Raw genomic sequence first — 25,433 nt, 5'->3', positions numbered from 1 at the left:
AGTGTGATTGCAGATCGGTGGAGTATTTTACAGGGAGAAGAGTAATATTTTTTTGAATGATGCCTGATAATTTTTTGGCTTTTCAGGGAAAGAATAGCTTTTATTATTTTAAAAAGCACAGTTTAAAAATATGTTTCTTCCACAGTGAATATCCAGGGGGTGGAATCTGGGTTTTATCAAAGAGTAAATTGTTAAAAAGGATTTAAAACTTCTTCCCTGGGCAGGAATGTTACTGACATGAAACAATTTTAGATGTGAGAACCCGAATCATTACCAGAAACGAGAGGAAAAAAAAAAAAAAACAACACTTCTAAGTTAATGGTATAATAAGAGCTTTTATGCTGCAGAATACAGGGAATTGTGTGGGATTTATATCTGAGATTTGGGAAATAAAACCTCCTTTATGTACTTCGTTAAACCCCTTTAAAAAAAAACCCAATTTTTTACACAATCACCTTCTCTGGGTTCCATCACTGCCACCCACAAGCTCTCCAAGCCGAAAACAAAATAAAAAACCCTTCAAAAAAATCTCTTCAAAGACAAAGCAGACTTCTTTTTTAATTTAGTAAATGCCAAACATTTTAGCCACAGCTAATTTGGGGGGTCAGGTGCTCTAATAATGTAAATTTTTGGTAGGGTTGCTGACTGTGCAGTCATTAGAGCTATGACATTTCATACCAGCTGAGAAGGTCGACAGGGCCATGACCTTTGGTGACACGTGTTGATCTGTTCCTTAGTCTTCCTTCACGGACATGCCCTAAATTTTGTCTTTTTTTGATGTTAGGTGCTTTTATTGTTACTATTTATTGTCTTAGTGACTCAGAATATTCAAAAAGCCGTATGCAACATTAACAGGAATTGAGATTGTGGCTTTTCGTTCCTTTGGTTGTAATAGAGAATATACTCTTGTCTCAGCTAAACGTAACTTTAGGGACATTTGCAACCCTTTTCTTCAGAGTATCTGGTTAAGTCTGAACTTTAGTACAAGCAGTATTTATCTAATGGGGTAATCAACTGCATGGGTACGGGCAGGGTACGTGCAAGACGTCATGCGTCAAGGTACTTTACTTCTGGTTATCCGCGGTCAATCTGATCTCTTTGGTAGCACGCTTCTCTCAGGTGCTTTCATAAAATGCTGGACTCGTCGAGCTCTGAATCTCATCTGTGACCATTAGGTATTACTCTGGTACATATGCAAGTATGTACGCTGAAGATGGTATCTCGAGCCATTGTAAATTATATTGTCAATGTTGATATCATGGGTGCTCGCTAAGGGCTGGATCCTGAGGATGGTTGTTACTGGTTGTGGTGCTTTCTTCCTTAGCAGTGATGGTAAAATCTGAGGCTGTTAAGCAGCGTGAGGAGAAACAGGACCTGTAGGAGTTCGTTTGGGGACTGTCAACTATCGAATTATATCTTGCATCAAGTGTTTACATATATGTTTTTTATCCGAGGGAATATAAAGACTTTCTGCTTTTGAACACTTAGAAATAAGCCCACCCCAGCGTGTACAAAGGAGCCATTCTCTTTCTGTGTACCCAGGCTATGAAGGCCTTTGATGATAGCCAACATTTCAAAAGGGCTCTGACCGCACACATAGGTTGAAGGGTTACTTTGTGATCTGAATAATTAGTTTAGACATATATTTGATAAATAGCAAGCTCTCCCTTGACCTTCCCTTGCCCAAGCTGTGTGTTATCGTTCTGCTGGGTAGCTAATTTAGTCTCTTCCCCACATGCAGTGCCTTGGTGCTGTCCTTGGAGCACCCACTCGGAGCCCTCGCCTGGTGCAGTAACAATGTGTTTCAGTTCTTTTAATTTAGGTCAAATTTCAAAGGACTAATTTAAGCTTTCCACAAGGGACAGCCTAATTCTGTGTCCTGTGAAAAACACAGTAGTTCAAAATGGCCTTAAATGTGCATCGGGGAGGTCCCTAGAAGCAGCAGTGAAGGAAAGAGACCTTCTTTAATGGGTGATGTGTGCTTATGGTGGGCTCTGAAGTGAGTAACGAGTTCTCATTTGGGTTTTAACTCAGTCACAGCTATTTGCTGGCACTAAACAATATACAAACATAAACACATTCAGTGCAGTACCCGGAGCAATACCTTCCTTTTTGTAAAAATGTTGGCAGTGCTTAAAGGTTGATGTCACCTGTGGTCACAGCGGTTAGCACAGTCCACTTGGAGATCCTTCATTAGCCGCCGTGACCTGCCTGGATCAGGATGTTGGGTCTTGGGAGATGCTCCTCGGGCTCCCGGGGAGTGGGCAGGGCTGCAGCATGTGGGGGAGGAATGCTGAGGTGGTGGGATGTCCCCTGTCCCACGGGGAGCAGCGTGCTCCCCATCCTGGGGTGCCTCTCCATGCTGGTGCGAGGTTGCAGGGCTGGTGGGACCTTGCAGAGCATCATCTTCCCACGGCAGAGGCGGTGGAGAAGCACCAGGATGCTGCTTCCAATTTGGTAGGGAAAATAAAGCAAGAAGTTCACCCAGGGTTCCCCTGTTACCTTTTTTTTACAAGACCAGTGGCTTTGATATTTGCAAGTTATGGATAACAATTCAAACTGATTAGTTAAATCAGAGGGTTGTTTTTTGTTTTTTTTTTTTTTTGTTAAGGAAGGGCAATTATCACATCCCATTATGGAGGAATGTGACATCCCCACAGCTTCGGGTGAGGGCTGGATGCCCTTTCAGGGATCTGGTTCAGTAAGTTATTTGGCCCAGTACAGGAATTGCTAGGTGAGATTCTGGGGAATTGTACATGCAGCCAGATTAAATCAGTCTTCATGTGTCCATTCTGCATTTAAAATCCGCAGTCCTTTAGCAGAGGCACGGTCTTGAGCTGCAGACTAATTGGGCATGGGTAGGGTTGTTATTTACAGTCGGTGTTGGTGAGACACTGGGAGTTGGTAATGTGTCAGCGTGGCAACTATTTTGTGAAGTAGCACAAATAATTGCACATTTCAGGCTTATCTGCCATATTTTACAATTGCAGCTTTTTGAAGAAGAAAAAAAAAGAAGTTAACTTTTAGGAATTTGATTCCTTTTTTTTTTTTTTTTTTTTTTAGCCAGAAGATTTTCAAAGATGCTGAGTTGTGGGGTTTTTTTATTTTCTTTTAAAACCACTTGTATAGATAAAACCCCAAACCAGCCACCAACTGAAATGGATGCATAGTTTTCTAATCTTAAAATAGTTCTTCCTTGGCAGAGAACTTGCAACAAATTTCAGGCTATAGTAACTTTTTTTTACAGGCAAGTTACAAACCTTTTGAAAGCAGAATTTACGATGAGAATGCTGACAACTCCAGTTATGCAAGGTTGTGTACGCATGAGACGATGGACTATTGTGGTGTTTTAATAATAACCATAGCATAGTTCTTAATGAGCATATTTCTATATCCAGCTTCCTAGCTTCAGCAGAAATGGTCACTTGCCTTATACAAATACATTCAAAGATTAGTATTTTCTTAGAATGAATATTTAGTTTAGGAACAGATGGGAGTGTGAGAAAAATACTTAACTGTCCCTTTTTCTATCATAAATTAGAGAAAAATTCCTTACTAGAAGGGTCAGATTTTTAAGTGTTAAACATTTGTGAGTCCTCAAGGTTGAAGCTTTAGAGTGAAAGCGGAGACTTTCTTCGAAGCAGCACTCCTTAACAATATAAATCCGTGTTTTTAAAAGAACCATCGCCCACTTAGGCAAGTTACGTCTTGTCTATTTGTAATAGTGCACCTGGTTTGACTAGAAGGGAAAATTTATTTCAGTGTAGTTAAACAAGTGCAAAAGTCATGCTGAAAAGACATCAGGAACCCAAAACATGTCTGAAACGATGAAGAGTCTGGAGTTTTGCACCGGCGTGGCTGAGGGTTTGGTTCCCTGGTCGCAGGCTGGACACGCTGTGCTCCTCCATCGCGGCTGGTCGGCTGGGAGCATCTTCTGCAGAGTCGGTCAGGACGCACCGATTTGTGTCTGTGGTGGCTGTGGGGACAATACTTGGTTTGGCATGGAGCCTGCCAGTGTAAAATTATCCTTGCAGCGATTTGAAATTCAGACCTTTGAATTTAGGTTCAGCACATCACGCTGCGTGTCCGTAGCGTTTTTTTGGGGGGATTCGGCACAATGTCAAAATCAGAGATGCTGTCTTGTAGTACCGGGGACCAAACTGGCTTTTAAACTGCTTGAAAAAGAAGTTGGAGCAACTTTGAATCCAGGCAAATCTTAAATAAAGACCAGATTTGCAAGAGTGCAGCAGCCAACAGCTCCTGTTATAATTACGAAACGTGCGCTGGGAGCGCCGAGCTGTCCTGGAAGTTTGGCCCTTCGGGTTTCAATCGGAGTCGAGAGTGTCAGCGAAACTGCGTCGGCATTTACTGCTTGGGACTGCACCTCTCAACGAGGGCAGTTGCAGAGGAGATATTCTGTGAGAGGGGTAAATACTTATGCGGATTTTTTTAAAAAAACCTTTTAAAAACAGCTTATAATTCATAGACCAATTATGTACATCTCCAGGTTATCCTTTCCCATCTCTTAATTATCACTGCTGGTTTGGGTTTTTTTGTTTGGGGGTTTTTTTTTTTTGGTGGGTGTTTGTGTTTGTGTTTTTGAAAAAGAGCCCCTTTTTTTAGGGGTTTGGTTTTCCCGGACCTACTTCTGAGTATCAGAATAGTCTCATGGGCTTCAGTTTCTGCTGGTTCAGGTCGTTTTGCTGCCTGTCACCACACAAATGACACTATCCGTATCGAAGAGAGAACAGAAAGGCAAACTAAGTGCTAGCTGAGTTCTACCCTGCCGCTTCCTTCACTTGCCATGCTATTATTATTTTAATTGTATTTTTAAAATGACTGTAAGTGAAAGCATTTGGTGATCCTCAGCGAAGCTGAGGAGTTGTGAGATCTGACCTACTTTCATTCCCCTCCTCACATGCCGTTGCAAGTTGTGTGTAATTATTGCTTCTCCTCCTCCGCAAAAGAACTGGCTCATCAGTTTGGGACATTAACCGATGTCGAGCAGCCTCGCAAAGCGCCTTACCGTAGCAAAGCCACAAGAACTGAGAGGAGGGGAAAATTCTTTTGTACCAAGGAAACTACTTGCATTTGGGAAGGTTTACTGGGAAGGACAATGTCCTGGGGGACTGGAAGGGAGAAAAAGGAGGATGAGAAGCTGGTTGGGGAGGAGAAAGTCATATTTTGGCTGTATTTTAATTTTTTTTTTTTCTCCTAGCTTTTCTGTTTTGAAAGGAGTTTTGTGACATGGTAGTTACCACCTCAGGCTGTCTCCCAGGGGGCTTGTGGCTGTTTCTGAGGGGGGTTTGGAGTTGGATGCTGTGGCTGGGCATGCCGTAGCAGTCTGCGCTGACCAGGACAAGTCTGTAGGAGCTTAAATTGCGGTTGGATGGAACAGAACTTGACCAGAGCACCATGCTGCAACTTAGATTTGAAACGTAATGAAAAGTTGTGGTGTAGAAAAACGACGTTAAGGTTCATGATGCTCTTTCTTTAGGATGGCCTATGTGAGTGCGCAGGTGAGCTGTGGGCAGGAGCGGCTGCTGGGCAGCAAGGGAGAGGGTGCTTTTGTGAGACTTGCTTTGCAAGTTTGTAAAGTGCCCTGCTCAGTGTCTCCGTGTTGCAATGTTTAATTTGTTTCAAGGAAAGTAATATGATGTATAATTCTGAATGCCACCCAACAGTTCTTAAAAATCATTTTAAAACCCCAGTTTAAATTTTGCGCAGTTCTTGAGCTTGGCTCTATTAAACATAGTTTAATCATGAAAAATAATCCTGTTTAGATCTTACAGTATTGAAGTACCCAGATTTATCTGATACTGTTTACTCACCAGGGTAGCACAGGTATTTCAGACGTGCAGGATTAACGTGGAGGCTCTGTAATAAATCTGGAGCACACCACTACTGGGTAATAGCCCTTCGCCTAACAATTCAGAAGCATTTGAACCGTCTTCCATTAGTATGGCAAAGTGCCCAGGAGCCACTGCTACAGTGAGGAGTGACGGAGGTGTCTGCAAGTTAAAAATAACCCTTGTCATGTAAATGGTTGTGGGCCACCTGGAAGTGCAGATAGCTAGCCTCGCTTTTAACTTCAGGGCTTGTTCTGCTGCTCCTTCGTTGTCCCCAGGTACCACTGGTGACTGTTCTCTGTGTGGAGCTGGAATTAAATTAGCTCTGATGTCTTTTGACCAAATGTTGCTCTCAGTTAAAAGGGAGCCTGGTATGCCTTGAAGCTTTGAAGTATTTGGAGAATATCCTATGGTTTATATGCGTTGTGGATAGGACTTTGAAAAGTGCAGAGGGGATGTTTTGGGGATATTGTTTCCAGTGACTTTTTTCAAATCCCACTTTAGGAAGTGGGGGAAGATGAACTTCAGGGGAACAGGCAAGATGAGACTTCCAGACGAGCTGCTAAAATTAAGAGGATTTGTATGGTCAAGTAAAAGTGGGACCGTGTACAAAAGAAACAACTGCTGACTTGCTTATAGGGAATCTGAATAGATGTTCTCTGCATCCAGAACTAACACTTGAACATGAAATTGTGCAATTTTTAACCTCACAGTTGTAATTTATTTCTTTTGCATGTTGCATGAGTAGTAATAGTCCCGAACATGGCCTTCGGCAAACCTGGAAGAAAAAGGTTGTGTTTTTATGTTTGGATTTATGCTTTGTTATGTTATGTTTTTATGTTGCTCTTGAAATGCAGATAAAGAACCTGAAAAAAGCTACAGATGGGAATATATGCGAGAAAATACTAAACCCAAGAAAAACCCTTTGCGACTAAATATACGTGCTTATACCTTTTCCCAAGGCTGTATATCTTATATGGAGCCTTTCCCAAACAGACTTTAATGCTAAGTTGGACAATGGGGGTTGGTTAAATTGCTCTGCTACTTGGTTATGTGCAGAGTGCAGTCAGGAAGATTTGATGTTCTGCTGTTGCTGAAAGTAGAAACAATGAGAAAATGATCCTAGTCTTGGATTCTGCTTTTCAGAGAGAGAAGGTTAATTTTTTTTCAGCTTTTCATTTGACGTTCTGGCAAAAGGTGATACATTTCCCCTTTGTATTGTATAATAGATTACATGAGAAGACTCTTCTGTAATGAGTTTGAAGAGCAGTTAATTATTTTTGAGATTGCCTTACACGTGTATTAAGTTTGTATTGTACTCCCCAGGACACTTAGCACAGAGACTATCACTCTATTACTTTAGGCAGCTGATGGAGCTTATGGCATGAACAGAAATGGTCAAGATTTGGTGCCTGGAACCAAAGGTTCAAATCCTGAAGATGGCATGGAGTTTCTCATCATACTGGTGAAATTATAAAAGGCAGTACAATAATTTTTGGGGTTTTGGTGTGGCTGCTCAAGGTTGGGGGTATTTTCTCCCTCCCTGGTTACCAAGTCTTTGTGCGGAACACATACCGATGCTTTGCTGTTTCTTGCTCTGTCCTGTATCTGGAGATAAATCCTGGTGATAATGGTGACTGTTGTACAAAGAAGTCTTCATCCTGTAAGGAGCAGACCGTGAAGAATGGGGACAAACAGGAAGAAATTGCAGGGCAGTTCCCAGCAGCAGGAGGTGGCCTCGCTGGTCTCTTTGCTGTTTACTTTGAACTTGGCATGCTCCGAGTCTTCCCTTGCATGGCTTCCAAAAGCATAAAGCACACAGCCAAGCCCATGAGCATGTGATACTTGGCATTTTTGATGCATGTTGCGTGGTTGTGCAGCCATAACTCAATGATAAAGACAGGTAGGAGCAAGCAGGCTACAAGTTGCAAGAATTTTTAATCTCTTCATGGAGCCCATACAAGTACAATTTTTTTTCCTTTTGAGAAGGAGTCGTCTTCCTTTAACCACGGGGTGAGACACATCAACCCAACTGCTTTGTAGCCATCAAAACCATGCTGAAATAGTTCATGCACCTCACCCCAGGTCAGCCAATACACCAACATAGCAGGGGACCTCATGAGGTTTGCCCCCACTGCTCTTCTGCTGGGTGTGATGAGGCTCTTGTGTCTGTAGCCAGGGCTAAATGCTGCTTGGGGGTAGTTATCTTGAGGAGTTGCAATTCCATGATTGCTTATCTGCCAAAGAGCATTACACAAAGCAGATAGATGGAACCATGTGGGGATAACTTTTAGGTGCACATGCAGAACTTTTCTCTTGGCCAGGGGGTCCTGCAAGTGGTGAAACGTTTTGCTGCTCACCAGAATTATTTATTTTTCTAAGTCTTCAAAGCTTAGGAAAACAAGTTAGTGCAGTGTAGTATTTTCCCTTACCCGTGATGACATTGCCAAGTATTTCAGTTGGAGGAGATTCATTTTTTTTTATGATCTTAGTATATGTGACACTCAGTAGGAGTTGACACGATGCTGGAGGTCCATGCTCTAGCAGGTCAGTTTTGCTGGAAGCTCTGCACTTGCTAGAGTACCAGGCATGTGTTATGTGGCAACACTTACTTCGTTTTACAAATGTTCACTTCCAGGGCAAAAGGATTCTTCCTGTTCCTTAGGTACGTTTTTTTTTTAGTCTGGTTTCATCTCTTATACTCATCAGGTGACTTAGTCCTTATAGAATAAGGACAATAGGGTTAAAGAAGATGCCAGGAAAAAATATCTCAATTTATTTTGGAGAGTCTGGTGCTTAACGTTTTGTGGAAGTCGCTGTGCTTTCAAATAGAGCAGCCTGGGAGCTTGTTTTAAAGGAACAAGTGAAGACTTAGAATCTGCCACATTTTTTTATGTTTATAACTATCACATGTATCTCCTGCTCTTTGGTGCTGTTGGATGAAGTTTTTCTACAAGACCTAGATCTTTTTCATCAGGTTTGAACAGTTAATGTTTTTATACATTGCGGGGAAATGACTCCTGCTCTTCAGGGTGTTGTTCACAGTGACAAAGGATTTTTAAAAAAAACTTTTTGTGCTTTAAAATTATAGAAGGAACTTTAGTGACTTGGAAAGGAAAGTATTTTATCAGAACAGAGAGACTTCCTGATTATGCCTGGCGGAGGCAGAGCTGGGCATAGCTGGCGGCTCGCTGATGGAAATGCAGTACAAATAAGACAGCAGGGATCCAGTGACTCTGGAGAAGCAGATGGATGAATTGCAAACGCTATTTTGTCCCCCTTTGTATAAGGAGACGTGCTTAGCCTTTGTGGCTTTGGTTTGCCGTTAGCTAACGGGAGATAGTCATAGTGGCCAGGAATGACTCTTTGCATTTTTAAACCGGTGGCCATTTCTTTTGTAGGATGAGTTTATCATCCATCATCAGAAGAGGCCATGGAGCTACTCTTAATATGAGCCTGCCAACTGAAATTGAGGGAGAAGCCCATCAGTTTGTAGCTGGGAGGTGGGAGGCAAGGTTGCAAACCTGACTGATGATACCTGGGCTGCCTGATCCTGCAGAGGTTGCCTCCTGGAGAGAGCGTAAAGGCTTGGATTTGACTCACAAAGTCATGGGGCCCATGGCTATTCTGCTTCAGGCATGGCTTGGCATCCCCATTCCCTGTCGCTCATCCAGCATGGTCTTGCTGGATCTTCCTCAATGACAGAAGAAACAGGAGAAGGGGTAGGAGAAGCAGGAGGAGTGGTGGTGGTTGGCAGCCTGGCGTTCCCCGTGGGGACATTCAGTTTTGCAATGAAGCTCTTGGATTCTTGACAGGTCAGGTCCGTTGACCCTTCTGGGCACGCTATGGTGAGTGTTTAGTTATTTACTAAAACCTTTTGAAGGGAAAGTGGCTTGATGGGGTCTGAGGCTTTTGTGTTATGGAAGGTTGTGTGAGAATCTTTGCTGGGGTTAGCTATTAGCTGATTGTTTAATTATTTGGCTCTGTAACTAAGTAACTAAATGCCTTGAGCCTTAAGATAAGCAGCTCTTTGTTAACATTTTAATAAATGGAGGCAAATAATAATAATTTAAAACCTAAGGAAGTATAAATCTCTCGTTTCAGTGACCGAATCTTGAATAGAAGCATGATTTGGAATATAATTGCGTATCTCATAATAATCTGAAATAGCACATTTGGAATGTCCCCAGTCCTCTATTGTGGTCGTGGTTTTTATACAAACATTATTTACTCCATTTGATGGCTGGATGGCATAAACCATGCTGCGAGACTGTATGAGCAGGCAAAGAAAAAGTTCACGTCTGTTTATTTAACGGCAACTTGGTTTTCCATGGCGGTATTGTTCAATAGCTCCACCTAGAAAGTCAAAATACATTGTGTGCACCACTGTTACAAATAAGGATGTAGTGGAGAGCAGACAATAGAAGAAGGAACATTCCCTCCTTTGTCCCCCAGTGTTGAAGAACACCACCAGAAATTTTACACATGCCTTTGTTGCTTGCTTGTTTTTTAAGGGGTGATAGACAGGTGTTATTCACATCAGTTAATGCACCTTTGCAGTAGGAACTAATGCCACAATTATAGGATTTGCAGGAGAACTCGCTTAGAAAGGCACCCTGCGCCGCCTTCCCTCGGCCGTGCAGAGCTCGCCCAGCAAAGGGCTGATGGACAGGCTCGTGGTGATGGCTGAAGGGTGCAATTTCCAGGCAGAGCTTCAGAGAGGGCTGGAGGAGCACGAAGGTGATACCAGATCATCAAGCCTTGCTTGGTGGTGCAGGCTCTGCAGGGCTATCTCCTCCTTCTCCCATCTAGCTGTTTTCACTAAGGGAAAATTCAGGAGGATGCTGCTGAAAACACTGGAGGGTGGGAACAAGTGAGGGCCGAGCAAACTTGCAGCATTATTTCTCTGCTACGCTCAAAAGGCAGAAGCGGGGAAATCATCCTGATGTCAGCCTCAAGGGAACCATTGATTTGATGGTACAGCGTGCACGTGAGTTCAAAATTTGTCCCTAAATTTCAGGGCGGTGTAAAAATCTTTGTGCAGTGTCCTGGAGAGAGAGTTAACTTTGCAGCCTAGGTTGTTTATGTGCTGCCGGGAATTTTTTAACAGTTTAAACTGGTTGATTTTCGCAGTGAAGTGGTTGGGCGGACTCATGCCTCAGAATCCCACCTGTTCTCTGTTTGCTTTTGGGCACCATTTCAAACCCACACTGGAAAAAGTTTATAGGCAAACATTATAAAAAGTGACAGTCTTAAGTGCTGCTACATTCTAGTTTGGCAACACAAAGGCTTACCTGATATAACTCACTATTTCCAAACATGACTACATTATTTCATGACAACACTTTGTGCTCTATCTTCCCTGATACTCTAGGGAGGAAGAAGTGGAGGAGGGTAATATTTACCAAATGCTAATACCTATTTGAAACTCGTTTTTCTTCAGCGTACTAGTACTTTTCCTTGTAAAAGGAATTTTTTTGTAATTTTGAAATAAATTACTGTTCTTGAGTTTGGATTTGGATTTGTGTTGAAAGACGCAGTGTAAATTTGGGGATAATAGTTGAAAAGAGATGAAATCAAGGATGGGAGGTAGAAGATTATTTTCCTTGTAATTGTATGTGAACAACCTCCTGCCCGGGAGGACACTGCAACTGTGTGACCATCCTGCGAGTTTCCTGGGGCTCTTCAGTCAAAGCCGCTAATGCACTTCAAGGAGGGTTGAGTTGTCTTCACCCACAGTGGCTTTTAAAAAGTTTAAACAAAGACATTTTTAAAGACTGCTGTACATTGTTGGCACGGCATAAACTCTGTAAAAGAAATTTTCTTTGCAGGTAGAGTGTTACAAAGAAGTCTTAAAAACTTCAAAGTAAATTAGCTAGCTGGCTTCACCTACTTTTTTTTTTTTTATTTTATTTGACAGTGGAATCTGAATTAAAAAAAATCTCAAGCATACTCAAATATACTCATTGCTGTTACAAAATATACATAGAAAGGAGCCCGTGCTCCTTCTGGAAATTAGATTTCTAACAGCATAGTGTAGTGCTCAGTGAAACACCTGCATTGCAGATCTGTGGATTCTTGACTGAATTAGTTTATAAGGAGTATAACGCTGTATTGTAGCTTGTCCTAGCCTTTGAGATGGAACTTTGCATGCTAGAAAGTTTAGAGACCTTGTTATCAAACCTAAGAATCCAGTCTTCATAATTGATCTTGTTTAGATGGTTTTATGTACTTCTCCTGGCCACCATCTTGGTGTGATGCATGTGTCAAATGGTTTGAAAAAACCATGTTTGCCCTAGGGAAAAAGCCAGGAGAAGCTTTGCTTGCTTTGCCAGCTCACATCCCTGGATCTGTTTTCCCTTTGCTTCGGGCAAACTCCCACTGAACTCCCTGAAATTACATGATTCCAGGATGAGTGGGAGGAGAAATTGGGCACGCTATTTTCAGGTGCATCAGTATAACCCAATATTTAAATGCATGAGTGTCCCGCTGTGATGGCCACTTCTGGTACTCACAGAATCACAGAACATCTTGAGTTGGAAGGGACCCGTAAGGATCATCGAGTCCAGCTCCCTGCTCCTCGCAGGACTACCTAAATCTAAACTACTGGCAGAGCTTCAGCGTTTCCAAACTCCCGTCCACAGGCTAGCTCAGATGTGACGCTTGTTTCAGACTTCTCTGTTGAAGGGGTGATACAAGGAGTGACAACGCCGTGCCCCAAGGGCGAGGAACACGAGTTCCAGGGTTTCGGTATTCTTAGAAGCAAGGGTGGACACCGAGGAGTCGCCTATTTTAATATTCCCTCAGACTCCCAAGCAAACAGAGGTGTGTGTTTTATTTATATATGCACAGAGTGGTGCACAGTTGGTGCCTGTGCGGGGAAGGATGTGTGCTGGAGAGCAGCTGTCTGTGCGATGTGACCCTCCTCGTGAGCAAACAGAAGATGCCTTCACGCTGCTTTCCCTTATTTACCTTTCATGCCGGCCTTGGCGAGGTCCGTGGGAGAGGGATACCGTGGTTGTAGGGAGAAAGCCGTTACAAAAGCAGTCCCTATACTGGGCACGGCTCGTGTGTGTCATAGGTGTGGCGTGGGAGGTCCCTCACCTGTGCCGAGCCATCCCGCTGCCCCTGGGAGATGCTCCCGAGGGTTCCCTTCCCCCTGCTGAGAGCTGGCCTTGGAAGGGGGTGGTGAAGCTCTAGTAACTATAGGCAGGTGTTTTTTTTTTTTTTGGAAAGACCGTGGTTTGACATTCTTCTCGTTATTTGGTTACAATAGATGGATGAGGCATTTCGTTTTGAACTTCTGTGTATGCTGTGACTTTGAAAGCTTCGCTTGTGTTCCCGGGTTTCTGCTGTATTCTGCTCAGGAGAGGCTGTGAAGCAAGAAATGAAGCAAAAAAAATTAAAGGAAAAGGTTACTGTCACTGGGAGCAGAGTTGGCACTGTAGAATGTAGAGACTTTGGGAAGGGTGCGGGGAGAAAAATGAAGGACGTCATCTATGCTGTGTAGGGGAACTCATGTTTATTAGCTTAGTGAGGGGTATTTTGGCCATCCTTTTCTTCCAACACAGCTCTTTTCAGGTTTAAAAAAGAAAAAAAGCAACTTATAAAATCAGATGGGGAAAGATAAATATTCGTTTGAGTCAGACACCCAAATGCTAGGATGTAAAACTGAATGTGCTTTTTGAACTCCTCCTGCCTCCTCCAAATTCTTTGAAGCCCCCAGGCTCAGCAGCACTCGCCTGTGACCAGCGAGAAGGGCTGTGCCTTGGCGTGGCACTCGGGACGAGGCACATGCCGAGACACCGATCAAAAGGGAACGAGCTTTCTTTGTGGTTAACTTCTTGAAAATAAAGCCTATCCCATACCTGCATGTGGTTCAGTTTTACAAGACGGATTGCTGGGCTAATCTGGATGAAACTTTTTTATTTAACATGACTTGATTCCTGTGGATGAAAAGGGCCTTCACTGATTTTTGTTGGAAATTCTCTCCTTTCCCTTCTTTTTCTCCTTTTTCCTCCTTTCCTTCCACCTTCGCAGAGCCGCCAACCAAATACCAAATCTCTCAGCCAGATGTATATTCAGCACTTCCAGGAGAACCGCTTGAGTTGCGCTGTCAATTGAAAGACGCCGTCATGATCAGTTGGACTAAGGATGGGGTCCCTTTGGGGCCCGACAATAGGACAGTGATTATTGGGGAGTACTTACAAATTAAGGATGCTACACCCAGAGATTCGGGCCTCTATGCTTGCACTGCTGTTAGGACCCTAGACAGTGATACTCTGTACTTCATTGTAAATGTTACAGGTGAGTGAGATAAACATAGGTTTTTGCATGTAGAAGCTTTAAAATGTGATATAAAGACACATTATGGTATAACGTGGAACAGTCCGCTCAGGCGCAGCGAGTTGAGCTGAGTTCTGTAGTTATTTCAGGTATTTTCCCCCTTGTCCTGACCCTGAAACGGATTCAGTTTGTGTACACTCCTTTTACTTCATGAGATCTATAGTGATTAACAGCTGCTGAATAGCCCTCTGTTTCATGACAGGATTAAATTATAGAGTTGCTGTGATGATGATAAAGCCAGTAAAATGAATACAAGTTTTTTCCCCCTGCATCAGAAGAGGAAAAGGAGTGTCCTACATCCTTTAAGTTTAGAGATAAATTGTTCTGGAGACACTCAATTTTGTTCAACTGAATGTCTTTATGAAAAATAAAAATCGTAAGTGGAAGGAAATTTTTGGACTTAGCAAGCTCCCTTTGGAAACTTTGTAGCATTTCAGGATTATTAGCTAGTTTTGTTAGAATTTTATAAGAATAACACACATTTTGTGGCTGGATTTTCTTTTTCTATAGCTTCTGCACAACTAACATAACATCTGTTCTCCTTGATAGATAATCTAAGATGTAGCATTTTGGTTTATTTGTCTGTAAAAATAGGCTGGTTTAAAGACTTGATTATTTTTAATGTGCAGATGCTCTTTCCTCTGGGGATGATGAAGATGACAATGATGGGTCCGAGGACTTTGTGAATGACAGCAACCAGATGAGTAAGTAACAGCGAACTGCCAGAAGTCACTAGCAAGATCCACGTGGAAAATAATGTCCCGTCTTTTGCACTCCTGCCTTCAGAGCTTCTTGATTGTTAACTGCATGGGCTGTCAAATAGTGGTATCTTTGTCCTTCTCCATTTTCTGTTTCACATAGTTCGTAACTTGGAAAAGAAAAAGAAAAATAAACTAATATTCTTCTAAACATGCTTTACTGGTCTGTACTTTCTTTCTCCCTTCTCGCTAGCTTTTCTGCGGTTTCCTTTCTTCCTGAGTTGAAGTTCAGTCTTTGTCTGGTTTAGACTCTCGCAGATGAACTAACTTTCCCTGAACCTGAGCTGAAATTTAACAGAAGAAACAGAGATCCAGCTCACTTTGTTAAAAGGTGGTATGGAAACTTTAAAAATAAAATTAAGTTGTAATGAGGCAAATCCTTCAATCCTTAATCTCGGCAGAAATCTCCCGCGGGAGAATGAATTTGGAGACAATGAGGTTCTTTTGTCTGCAAAGCACCTCAAGGTTTGTCACGAAGAAAGCAATCCAGCACTAAAACCACATTTTATATTACTTATGCATGATGAAAATGGGCTAAAAGAGTCTTAAACCTATCTGAATGTTAAACTTCAGTCCCTTTAGAGAATTTGGAAAGCTATTAATAGGCTCTAAATAGAGCAGTCACTAAGAAAAAAAAATGTAAAATTCATATTGGTTCCTTATGCCCTTCTGCGCTGTTGCAAAATCCCCGCGGTGACTGGTAGTTTGCTGTCGCTTGTGCTTTGTAAAGTCAGTAACACACAGAACACAGAAATCCTTCATGGTAGATGTCAGCTAGTTACCGAACGCAGTAGCCAGGTAGTATATTTGCTCCTCAGCCTGATTAGTAATTGGCAGCTATACTGTATGCTTGAAACACTTGTTCAGATGATAAAGTATGAGCCTGATTTCAGCTCCCCTAGTTAGTTACTGTTGTATATGACTGCCCCTGGTCTGAAGCTGTGAAACATTAGATGCTATTTAAAATGATATAAGTCCTTAGCTGCCTGTTTGGCCCCTGCCATCTGTTAGTGTGATTAACCCGGTCTGATTCACAGGTGCAGCTTGAAGTGGCTGAGGTTAAGCAGCTGGAGGCTGCTCTGACAAAGGAATGTGGTGGCAAAGATAATTGGCGAGTTTGGAAAAGGGACACTGCTTTTAAAAGAAGTTGTCTAGGCAAAACCCACAAACCCAGGCAACGTTAGTGTTTCCCTGAAAAGGCCTCGTGGGTAGAAATTCCTTTTAGGAAACATCCCTATGTCTGTTATCACTTTAGAGCTTTACTGGCGTTGGTCAGAAAAGGACTTGCAATATTTTCGGTGTTAGCCAAGACAGTTGTGCTTCTAACCCGTGCTGATGGCTTTGGAGATTCACTGCGAGCACGGACGGATTTTGGAAGCGCATGTAGCGAGAAAAAGGAAAAGGACCCGATCTCAAGGCAACTGTGCTCTGTAACATCGTGGTAACGATTCCTGCCCTTTCACGCGACAGGGAGAACTACCCCGTGGTGTCTTCTGTAACACTAGTGATGTTCTTGTAATATGAGCTATCATTTTAAGCTACTGTTAATCAATCTTGATTCAGGAGCTGGTGAAAGGCCATTGACAATTTCCGTCTGCCAGGGATGGGGTGCGTACTTTAGCAGGGGTCAGTCACACTTTCCCTGCTCAAAATGAAAGATGCCTCTAGAGCGTGAACGTTTAAACGTCTCGGATGGCGGGGAGAGAACAAACTCTTGCAGCGTAGAAGGGAGGAAACGGCAAGAAGATGGATTGCTCGAGCAGAGCGTTGCACAAACAAGTCCTCGTGAGATTGCTTTTTACAAGGTGCCCACAAACTGCTGGGGCTTCTTGCAAGCTGCAGACGGGCGCAGGGAGCAGCGCAGCCTTCCTCCCGATGTCTGAGCGCTCGACGGGAAGAGCTGGAAGAATGATCGTGGCACCGCATCCCTGCAAGTAGTCTGTTTTCAATGAGAAGTTGCATCATAGTAACTCAGTTGGATTAATACAACGCTGCTGAAAGAGGGCTGTGATTTGGCAAGATCAGAGCTGTATGAAAGTTAGGGGTGGGACTTGGTACAGTGCTTTTGCAAACCATTGAAGCTTGCGTATCCAGGGTCTTCTAAGCCTTCCCATCAGTATTGTTTGCCATTCCCCTTCTAGATTTTATAATCGTGTCCAAAAGGCCACATCTAGTTTAAGAAACTGTTGCAAGACAGACTGAAAAGTGAACGAGGAGTTGAGGCGTAGTCTCAGTCCTCCCTGAGCGTGCCATGTGGCAGGCAGTGGTGTGTAATGGTCAAGTGCCCTTTACCACCTTCTCCTGCCTGCGTTGGGCAAAGCCTAGGGAAGTCCAGGACCTCACAAGAGTCCCTGGTTGCTGCCCTTTAAGAGAAAGAAGTCTTTAAGTGTTTCCTGAATCATGGTTTGAGCTTTGCAGATCTAAAACAATTTAACTGATAATTTACATACAAATTACAGCTGTGATCATTAAGGATAAGCAATGGAAATTAGCCTGGTTATGCCTTTACTGATGGAAACAAAAGGCCATAGTCTTCAAAGGTTGTTGCTTTTTGATGAAACAATTCTGATAAAGTCCAGCTGTCCTGGCATGTTAATTATGATGTGATGAGGCAGGAAATGGCTGTAGTGCCTTCCACAGGAAACTGAACCTTGGCATTCTCATTCCTGCATATTTAAAACTAAAGCAAACCTTTTAGAGCTGTTTTATTTACGATGTTAAGTATCCTTTTAAGCTTTTTTATTTTCTTTGCCTCTGTTACAAATATATTTTCAGAGGCCAAGGTTTTCCAGTGCAGGCAGAGAGGCTGTTGAGGAAATCTAGCCTAATTTTCAAGGCTGCCCAGAAAATACAACTGCTCTTGAAGTCAACGGAGGCTTTAAGTGGCTTGGTAGCTGCGAGGAGCAACTCACTCGTGGGGGAAGAGGGCACTCGCATGTACACACGTGTGTTTGACCATTTGCCCTGTGTGTATTTTTAAGTAAAAGGCATGCATAGCAGATTTCACTCTGCATTTGGTGTCCTTCTAGCTTGACAGATATTTTAACTGTCTGAAAAAACGCTGTGGTAGATTTGTTCCAGACTGCATCCTGAATAGCTTTTTATTACTTCCAGCTTTTGTTGAAGGGATTAGTGCTTGTGGAAGGTGCAGGATTGGTTCCACTGCAAAATAGTCCTCTCTCTCTCCACAAAATGGCTTTGTTGGCAACTCAGTTTTCCCCTTGGTTGCCCTAAAGAGGTGCCTCAGCTTGGTTCTGGAGGGCCACCTCCAAGGCTTTTTCTCCAGGACCTTGACCTGGGACTTTCTTTTACAAAGCTAAGGGCTGATTATCAGTTCCTACTGGCAGCAGTAGAATATACATTGCTGGTACTTGTTGCCTCGTCCTCATCGTGATTTTGAGAGGTAGCCCTAACTTAAGGCATTTCTATAACCCTGGCTTGGTGCTGGCAAGGCAGCAGCTGTTGTGATGGTTGCACTGAGGTCCACCAACAGTAATTTATTCTGGAGACCCCTGGGTAGCCCTGAAGATGCTGCTATTCTGCCTTGAATTCTAGTCAGGCGACTGGAAGCTTTATGGCTTTTTTCCTTATCACCCTTTAAACAATTTCTTCTGGGCCAAGCAATGGTAAATTGGCACCAAGAACAAAAAGTATCTAAATGTAATCCACATGCTGTTCTTTTCATGCCTTGAAGAATTTCAGAAAGGATGAAACAAGGTTCAAATTCATCAAATCCTGTAGAGTGGAAACCCACTCAAGGGAGCAGCAAAAATTGGATGTTGCCTAGAAGTGTTTTTTAATTAAAGGTCAAATACAATAGTGCTGAAAACCTTGGGGGGGTTTGATGTGGTCATTTCAGGCGCACTATTGCCTGCTTGAGGTGCTTGTCAGGCAGGCTTGGAGTTGACTACTTTTGTATATCTTTGTATTAGATAAGTCCAAATAAAAATCGAGGAGTCCTGAAATGAAGTGGTCTCCTGGGCTGCCTAATTTCAATTTCACATGCAGGAGATTTGCCTGATTAGATATAATGTATTTGCAGTGGAGTGCAGTGTGGGTCAGCAGGATATTTTCTTCACTAATGAGAGCTCTAAAAGCAATCAGGAATTCCCACCCGTTCCCCTGCTGCTCGTTACTGCTACGAGCTGGAGTTTGCCCTGTTGTTACTGTGAACTTTTTAACAGCGGTGCTGCCTAAGTCCACCTGTCCTGTTAGCAAAGGTGGGATGCGATGGACACGGTCTGTAAGAGGACTCGGCGCTTGGTGGTATATGCTCGTTAACTACGTTCGTTATTGGTTTTAGTGAATCTGGATGTTTTTCCTCTCAAGACAGATAGAAGCAGTAAAAAGTGCTTTTAGGTTATGGTAATTTATAAAGAGAATTTCTAAATCTAAAGAGAAATTCTGTGTGTTAATCGGATCAGTCGCTGTATGAAAGCACAAAGTGAGGGCGAATGTTGCCATTTGTGGATGTTGCTGCCTTTTTCTCTTTTCCCTTAAAGATACTGAGGAGCTGCCAATATACGTTGCTACTACCTAGTGAGAAATGGTAGGATGTCTTGAAGCGTTTTCAGATGGCGTTTTCAACATGTGATGTCCGCATGTTTTTCTCCAAGCTCCCCTGTAATTCAGGAGCATTGCTGACGTGAGGGTTGTGCGAGGGGAAGCTTTCCAAGCAGAGTCCTTTCTCCCAGCCCAGAGAGTTTCCTTTCCCCCTCTCTCCGTGGCACAGAACGGAGCCGCTTCTCTTCGTTCCTGCCTGCATCCTCCCGGCCTCTTCTCTGTTCCCACCTCTTCCATAGAGCAAAGCTTTTTCCTCCCTGTGCGTTTGTTGTATACGAGTCTCACTGCAGCACTTCTTTTCCAGGGGCAGAGTTTTTTAAAGGATGAAGGTTGATGGAAAGAGGGGGGTTATGCAAGAAAACCAGAGGATGAGCTGCCCTGTGATGCAGTACAGGCTGGTAGCTGAGTAGAAACCTGGCTGCGCGAAGCAGCCGTCTTTGGGGACCTGTTGGTGGACAGATCCTGACCAAGTCAGGTGCCCTGGTCCCAGGCTGCACCCTGATGGGACCTTCTCCGGAGCTTGGTCCATCCAGCCTGTGCTCGCATGGGCGAGCTGTGGAGCCCGTGGTTCAGAGGTTGTGCTTGCCAGCGGATGCTTCCAAGCTTTTTAGGTGTGAGAACGTGCGTGTGATGGACGTGGTGAGAAGTGACCATGCTGGCTGCGAAGTGGCTGGGGCGGTGTTGCCAGTTTGGGGTCAAATCTAGGCACTCTGCTCTGTCTGAGATACCAATATAACTGGTTCGGATGGTTGATTGGCTTTGACCTGCCGCAGTTTACTTTGACTTTGTGGGAGTTGTGGGTAGGGCCCAATATTGGTCACCTTACATTGCCTTGTGGAAGATGTTTAGCAATCCAGAGAAAATAGCCTTTTAATCTATCAGTACCAACGTGTAATTCTGCCCTTGCCTGGTATACTTGTAATGTAATTTGGTCTTTGCATGTAGTAGTTAATTCATTTGGTTGGCTTTGTTTAAAGTCTTCTGTTATTTTAATGTGATCCTGGTTTTAGCAAATAATGTTAACAGTGATTTTCCTTGCATCCCTAATTCACTCTAGTCTGTGAACAATTTCTTAGTGTTGCAGTTAAATTTTCAATAGTTACCTGATTTTCTATTTTGATTACATGCACAAATTTGCTTTGCTTTTCTACTTCATTAATTTTAACACTAATTGCCACTTCGGGCAAAAAAAATAATCACTTATCGTTCTTAGCATCATTATAAGACTTGCTTTTGGAATGTTTTCTTTATACTGAGAGAGACGTTGTTAAAGGATTTATTCCTGTATTTTCTATCCAGCTGTATTTTTATTTAGAGAGGCGGGTGGCAGGATTTCTGAGTTTGCACTGATTGTAAGAACTGCTATAAATATTTGAGAAACGGAAGAGTTTATTTATAGTGGAGTGTTAGGCTGCTAATGAAGGAAATGAAACAGGGCTGAGAGAAATAGAGTTATTTTTCTGGACCCCTCTAGTCCTAAAAATTCCACGCTAATCTGATTTGCTTCAGGAAAACTCCATTGTAAAAGAAATTAATGTTTCCTACTATTAAACAGATCTTGAATCTTTAACTTTTTAAAAACTGTTACGGTGAGACAAGTGAAGCAATGCCATGAAGACGCTGTGCGATGTAGCCAAAGCGGTGCGTGCATCCAGAGCATGGGATAACCTTGTATATGGATCTATCTATCCACATTTACTTCTTGGAGGGTAAAAACAGATGGGTAGTTGTATGTTTTGTTCTGCTGTGTTTGCTGTACCGGTACGTGACAAATGATTGAGAACCTGGACAAGAGGGGGGTTTTCCACGTGCTCCTTGTGTGGGCACAGGCTGGGCCAGGGCATGGGGAGGAGTGAGTGAGAGCCAGGAGAGCCTTGCCCGGCGCTGGTATCAGCGATCACTCCAGTAAATACGGGCTCAGAGAGAGACGCTCTTGTTTTGTGCCGCGGCGCTGGACATCAGTGAACGTTTGGGCTCACAAGAGTGGGAAATCCCTGCAAAACGGTCAACGCTATTGCTGAGTGTTGCTGGACCTCCACTACATTTTAGTGGTTTCTATGACAGTAACAGCACAGCTCGCACTGCTGTGGTACACTGTAAGTTTTAGCGCACGGCCAGGCAGGTAGGTATGTTTATCCCTCTTCTAACAGATGGGGAAAGGTTAAGGCTGAGACTTCCAACAGGTCTTCTGACTTGGTCTGTCTGGCTTCAGAGCTGGGGTCCGAGAATTCAAAGTTTGCTGAGTGCTCACAGTAACTCAACTTGAGGTCGAAAGCGTCTGATCATTTGAGTCTGCTGAAAACTTGGTCCCTCTGTCTTACTTGACATACACAAAACAAAAGATATCTGTGGTTAATTATTGGAATTCTGTCATAATACTGAGGCTGCAGACTGAGCCGTTTGCAAAACTCTGGTCAGCACTTGTGGCGTATGATTTCCAGTCATGTACTCTTTCTAAACCACGCTGTCTCTGCTAAAACAAATACGTGCAGCACTTTATGTCTTTGGAAGGGGCTGGAAAGGGAGCTCCGTTTCCGAGTACTGATATTTCCGGATGTATCTCTTTGGAACAGGGGCACCCTATTGGACACATACGGACAAAATGGAGAAAAGGCTACACGCAGTGCCAGCAGCGAACACCGTCAAGTTTCGTTGTCCGGCGATGGGAAACCCAACACCGACCATGCGATGGCTGAAAAATGGGAAAGAGTTTAAACAAGAGCATCGTATTGGTGGATATAAGGTACATTCTCATGATGTGATTTTGCAATTTCTGTTCTTGACCAAGGCTGTAAAAAAAACAAAACAAAACCCCCAAACTTGCTGAAGTCAACAGAAAATCTTTTAATGGCCTTGGATCAAATGTAGAAGCAAAAAAAATAATTGTTTTCTTCTGGGGAAGGGTGGGTGGTTTCTTTGGCAGTTACAGAGTACTAATTCTATTTTTTTTTTTTTCTCAAATTCAAACTTGTAGCATAGCAGTGCAGCTAAGGATTATTTATAGAGACTTATTTGGAAAACTAAAGACTGACTTTGCAAAGCAAAGTAAGACTATTTTGCTCTATTCATTTTCAGCTGCGTTGTTAAAAACATGACCATCCACTCTGGTAATTGTAGGCAGTTTAATAAAGGAAGGGTTGGAAGTCAAAAGTTATTATTTTCTATAGAGTTTATGGTCTGTGAAACTGAAATGGGAAGCAGAATTTGAGGGAAAGTAACAGCAATTACTTACAAGGGTTTGTTTGAATTTTAAAGAGCTTCAGATTAGATGTTTCATTCTAAATTGGTGGTTACTGATTAAGAGAGAGTTTTAGGGAGGCCAGCTAGCTCTGGGTTAGTGCATGGACCTTTAACCTCCTGGTATCTGCCTAGGTCAGGTCAGAAGTCAGGATTCGGTCGCCTTATCCCGCTCCTCATGGGAGATGGGAGCGTGTGACATTGGCAGCAAACTGCTGTTCAAGCACCACCCTTGCCATCCTGCCCCACATTTCTGAGTTACCGTAACCTCTTCTGCAGACTGTCTGTCAGTGGCTTCCTCACCCACGCGACACCTCAGCAGCTTCTCTCCAACGGTGAGAAGTTTCCCAGTTAGTCACCTTGTGTCACGGTTGTAAGCCCCAGCCTAGCACTGGTGCGGAGGAGCTCAGAGCAAGTTGTAATGGTAATTAAGACAGAAGTTAACTGACTTTTCTAGACGACGCAGTAAGCTCAAGACTGAGTCCTGGAGGCTGCCTCCCCGGTACCGCACCGCTGCCTTACCCCAGCGATTGCGGTATTTTCGGGGTGCCGTGTTTTGCGATGCCGTGATGGAGGCAGGGTGTATATTGCTTCGTGTGCTCTGTTGACTTAGATCCTGCTTGGTACAAAAAAAATGTTTTCCAGTGCAGAGGAGGACAAGCCATATTCTCCTTTCCTCTCTAGCTAGATTTACTGTAGAAAGTGTCAATTTTTCCAACATTTGTGTTAGTAGAGGGCGAAGCCCAGAAGTCTCCCTGCATGAACACTAATTATCTAAGTAGACTTTTCCATCTATGTTTGCTTACACCATAAATTACTGTTGCTTATGAGTGTACACCTGGCAACACCTTCTGCCTTTCATAACGCTATGGAGTGTTAATGAATTGGCTACAATTCAGTAATTTTCACCTTTCTCAGCGCTTATTTAAAAACAAAAAAAAGCCAATTAAAAAAAACCCAAACAAAACCCAAGCTAATCCTGTCTTGGAAAATAATAGTAACTGTTTCAGTACTAACTGAGACATTATTTGAACACTTTACATCTCACGGAGGGGAAATGCAGATATCACTCTTGAAAACCATGAAGGAAAATGTGTGTCTTGGAAGGCAGGATGGAGATACCTGATCTCTGGTTTGGAAGGGTGATCTTTGGCGGGGTAAATCAGCCCACGTGAGACTCCGTGCTGCCACTGCTAGCCTGTGTTAGGGATCTGGGTGAGCTCATTTAGACTTGTGCCCGTTAAGTGGCACAAATTAAATTTTTGCTCATGTGTATTAAACGTATACAATTTCCTAGGTATGTATGTACTCTGGGAGGAAACCACAGATGCCTGTTTCTAAAGCCAGCTGGATAAGTGAAATATATGCCTATAATTCTAAATCATAACTTCTTACATCTCTTTAGTCTAAAGGAAAAAAGACGGGACACAGCTGTGAATTTTAGACTTTCTTGTTGCTGAGAAATATTTTAAATGATCTGGTGGCATTTACTTATCATTGTGATTCTGCTTACCAATTCTATGTATATTCCAGATTCTGTTGGCGTTTTGAATAACCATCTTTTTAAGATAGAAGCTTGTTTTCAGTGAATGGGTGTTAAAGAATGAGGCCTCTAGAGCTTCTGGAGGCTGTGCCCTCTTCTTGTTAGAGGGGCAGGATGAGGTCACTGTGGGCTTAGTTCAAAATTATTCTGAAATAAAGAGGGAATTGTATTTTCTTGACACCTCTCTACCGACAAATCTGTAATGAAGGAATCCTCGAAAAGGACTGAGCCTTTCCATGTTGGTCTGTGTTCAGCCAGGTATCACAGCAACTCATGATAGTTCTTGTATGCTAGTTTGTCTTGAATCTGGACATTGCTATATGTAAAGCATTTCTGCTGGAGATCTTTCATAATACTTTGAGCGACTTTGAGCTGGAACCAAACTTGGCCATATCTGCCATCACCAGTTGATGTAACACCATCCGTCCCTTTCGGAAGAGGCAATCATCCCTTGAAGACTTTAAGAACAAAGTAAAGGGAAGGAAAATGTGAAGCTTTCCAGTAATCCTTCAGCTACGTCTCTCCTGCTGCCTTGAGCTAAGAAATCTCTTCTCTTTATCGCAATCAGATAGTGGCCTGTAGCACTTTGTCCTGCTGACTGGGGAATGTCTTGAGTCAATTTACACTCAGGCAGGCTAGCAGAAGGGTGTATGTGCTGGCCAAGATAGCTTCCAGAGCGAAATTCCTCCACCGTGACTAATTCTGGGCGGTGAGTTTCAAAATCGAACCTTTTATGATTTTTCAAGGTATAAACAAAGTTCCTACAGTGAGGAGAAAGGGATTAGTTATTGAATGTCTAAACCCTTTTCAGTCTTTTTTGATCTGTCTTTAAAGTGATGACAGCTCTTGCATGTGCATTTAAAGGCATTTTATAATGTCTTTGAGTGAATAATGTAAATCCTCTATGAGAGACCACAGGAGCCTTTACTTTTCTGTACACCACCCGGAAAGCAAATGTACTTCTATCAATTGTTACTGTTAAGTATTACAGGTGTGTGTTTGCACATATAGAGGGACCTGGACAGGCTGGATCGATGGGCCGAGGCCAACTGTGTGAGGTTCAACAAGTGCCGGGTCCCGCACTTGGGCCACAATAACCCCACGCAGTGCTACAGGCTGGGGGAAGTGGCTGGAAAG

General features: G+C 43.1%; 1 protein-coding gene across 1 annotated transcript in view; it reads left to right on the top strand.

The window, feature by feature from the left end:
* Positions 1-22,259, top strand: part of LOC104079664 (fibroblast growth factor receptor 2-like) — a gene marked incomplete at both ends in the record, with an annotated part of 23,976 nt that extends 1,717 nt beyond the window's left edge. The window contains 3 exons of the mRNA XM_009581766.1: positions 13,890-14,156; positions 14,825-14,899; positions 22,090-22,259. Coding sequence (XP_009580061.1) covers positions 13,890-14,156; positions 14,825-14,899; positions 22,090-22,259 — 512 coding nt within the window. The remainder of the gene's footprint in view (positions 1-13,889; positions 14,157-14,824; positions 14,900-22,089) is intronic.
* Positions 22,260-25,433: the final 3,174 nt, after the last annotated feature.

Source organism: Fulmarus glacialis, unplaced genomic scaffold (assembly GCF_000690835.1).
Source record: "Fulmarus glacialis isolate BGI_N327 unplaced genomic scaffold, ASM69083v1 scaffold41957, whole genome shotgun sequence".
Taxonomy (NCBI): domain Eukaryota; kingdom Metazoa; phylum Chordata; class Aves; order Procellariiformes; family Procellariidae; genus Fulmarus; species Fulmarus glacialis.
The sequence above is the reverse complement of the archived record's forward strand: the minus strand, read 5'-3'. Positions and strand labels throughout refer to the sequence as shown.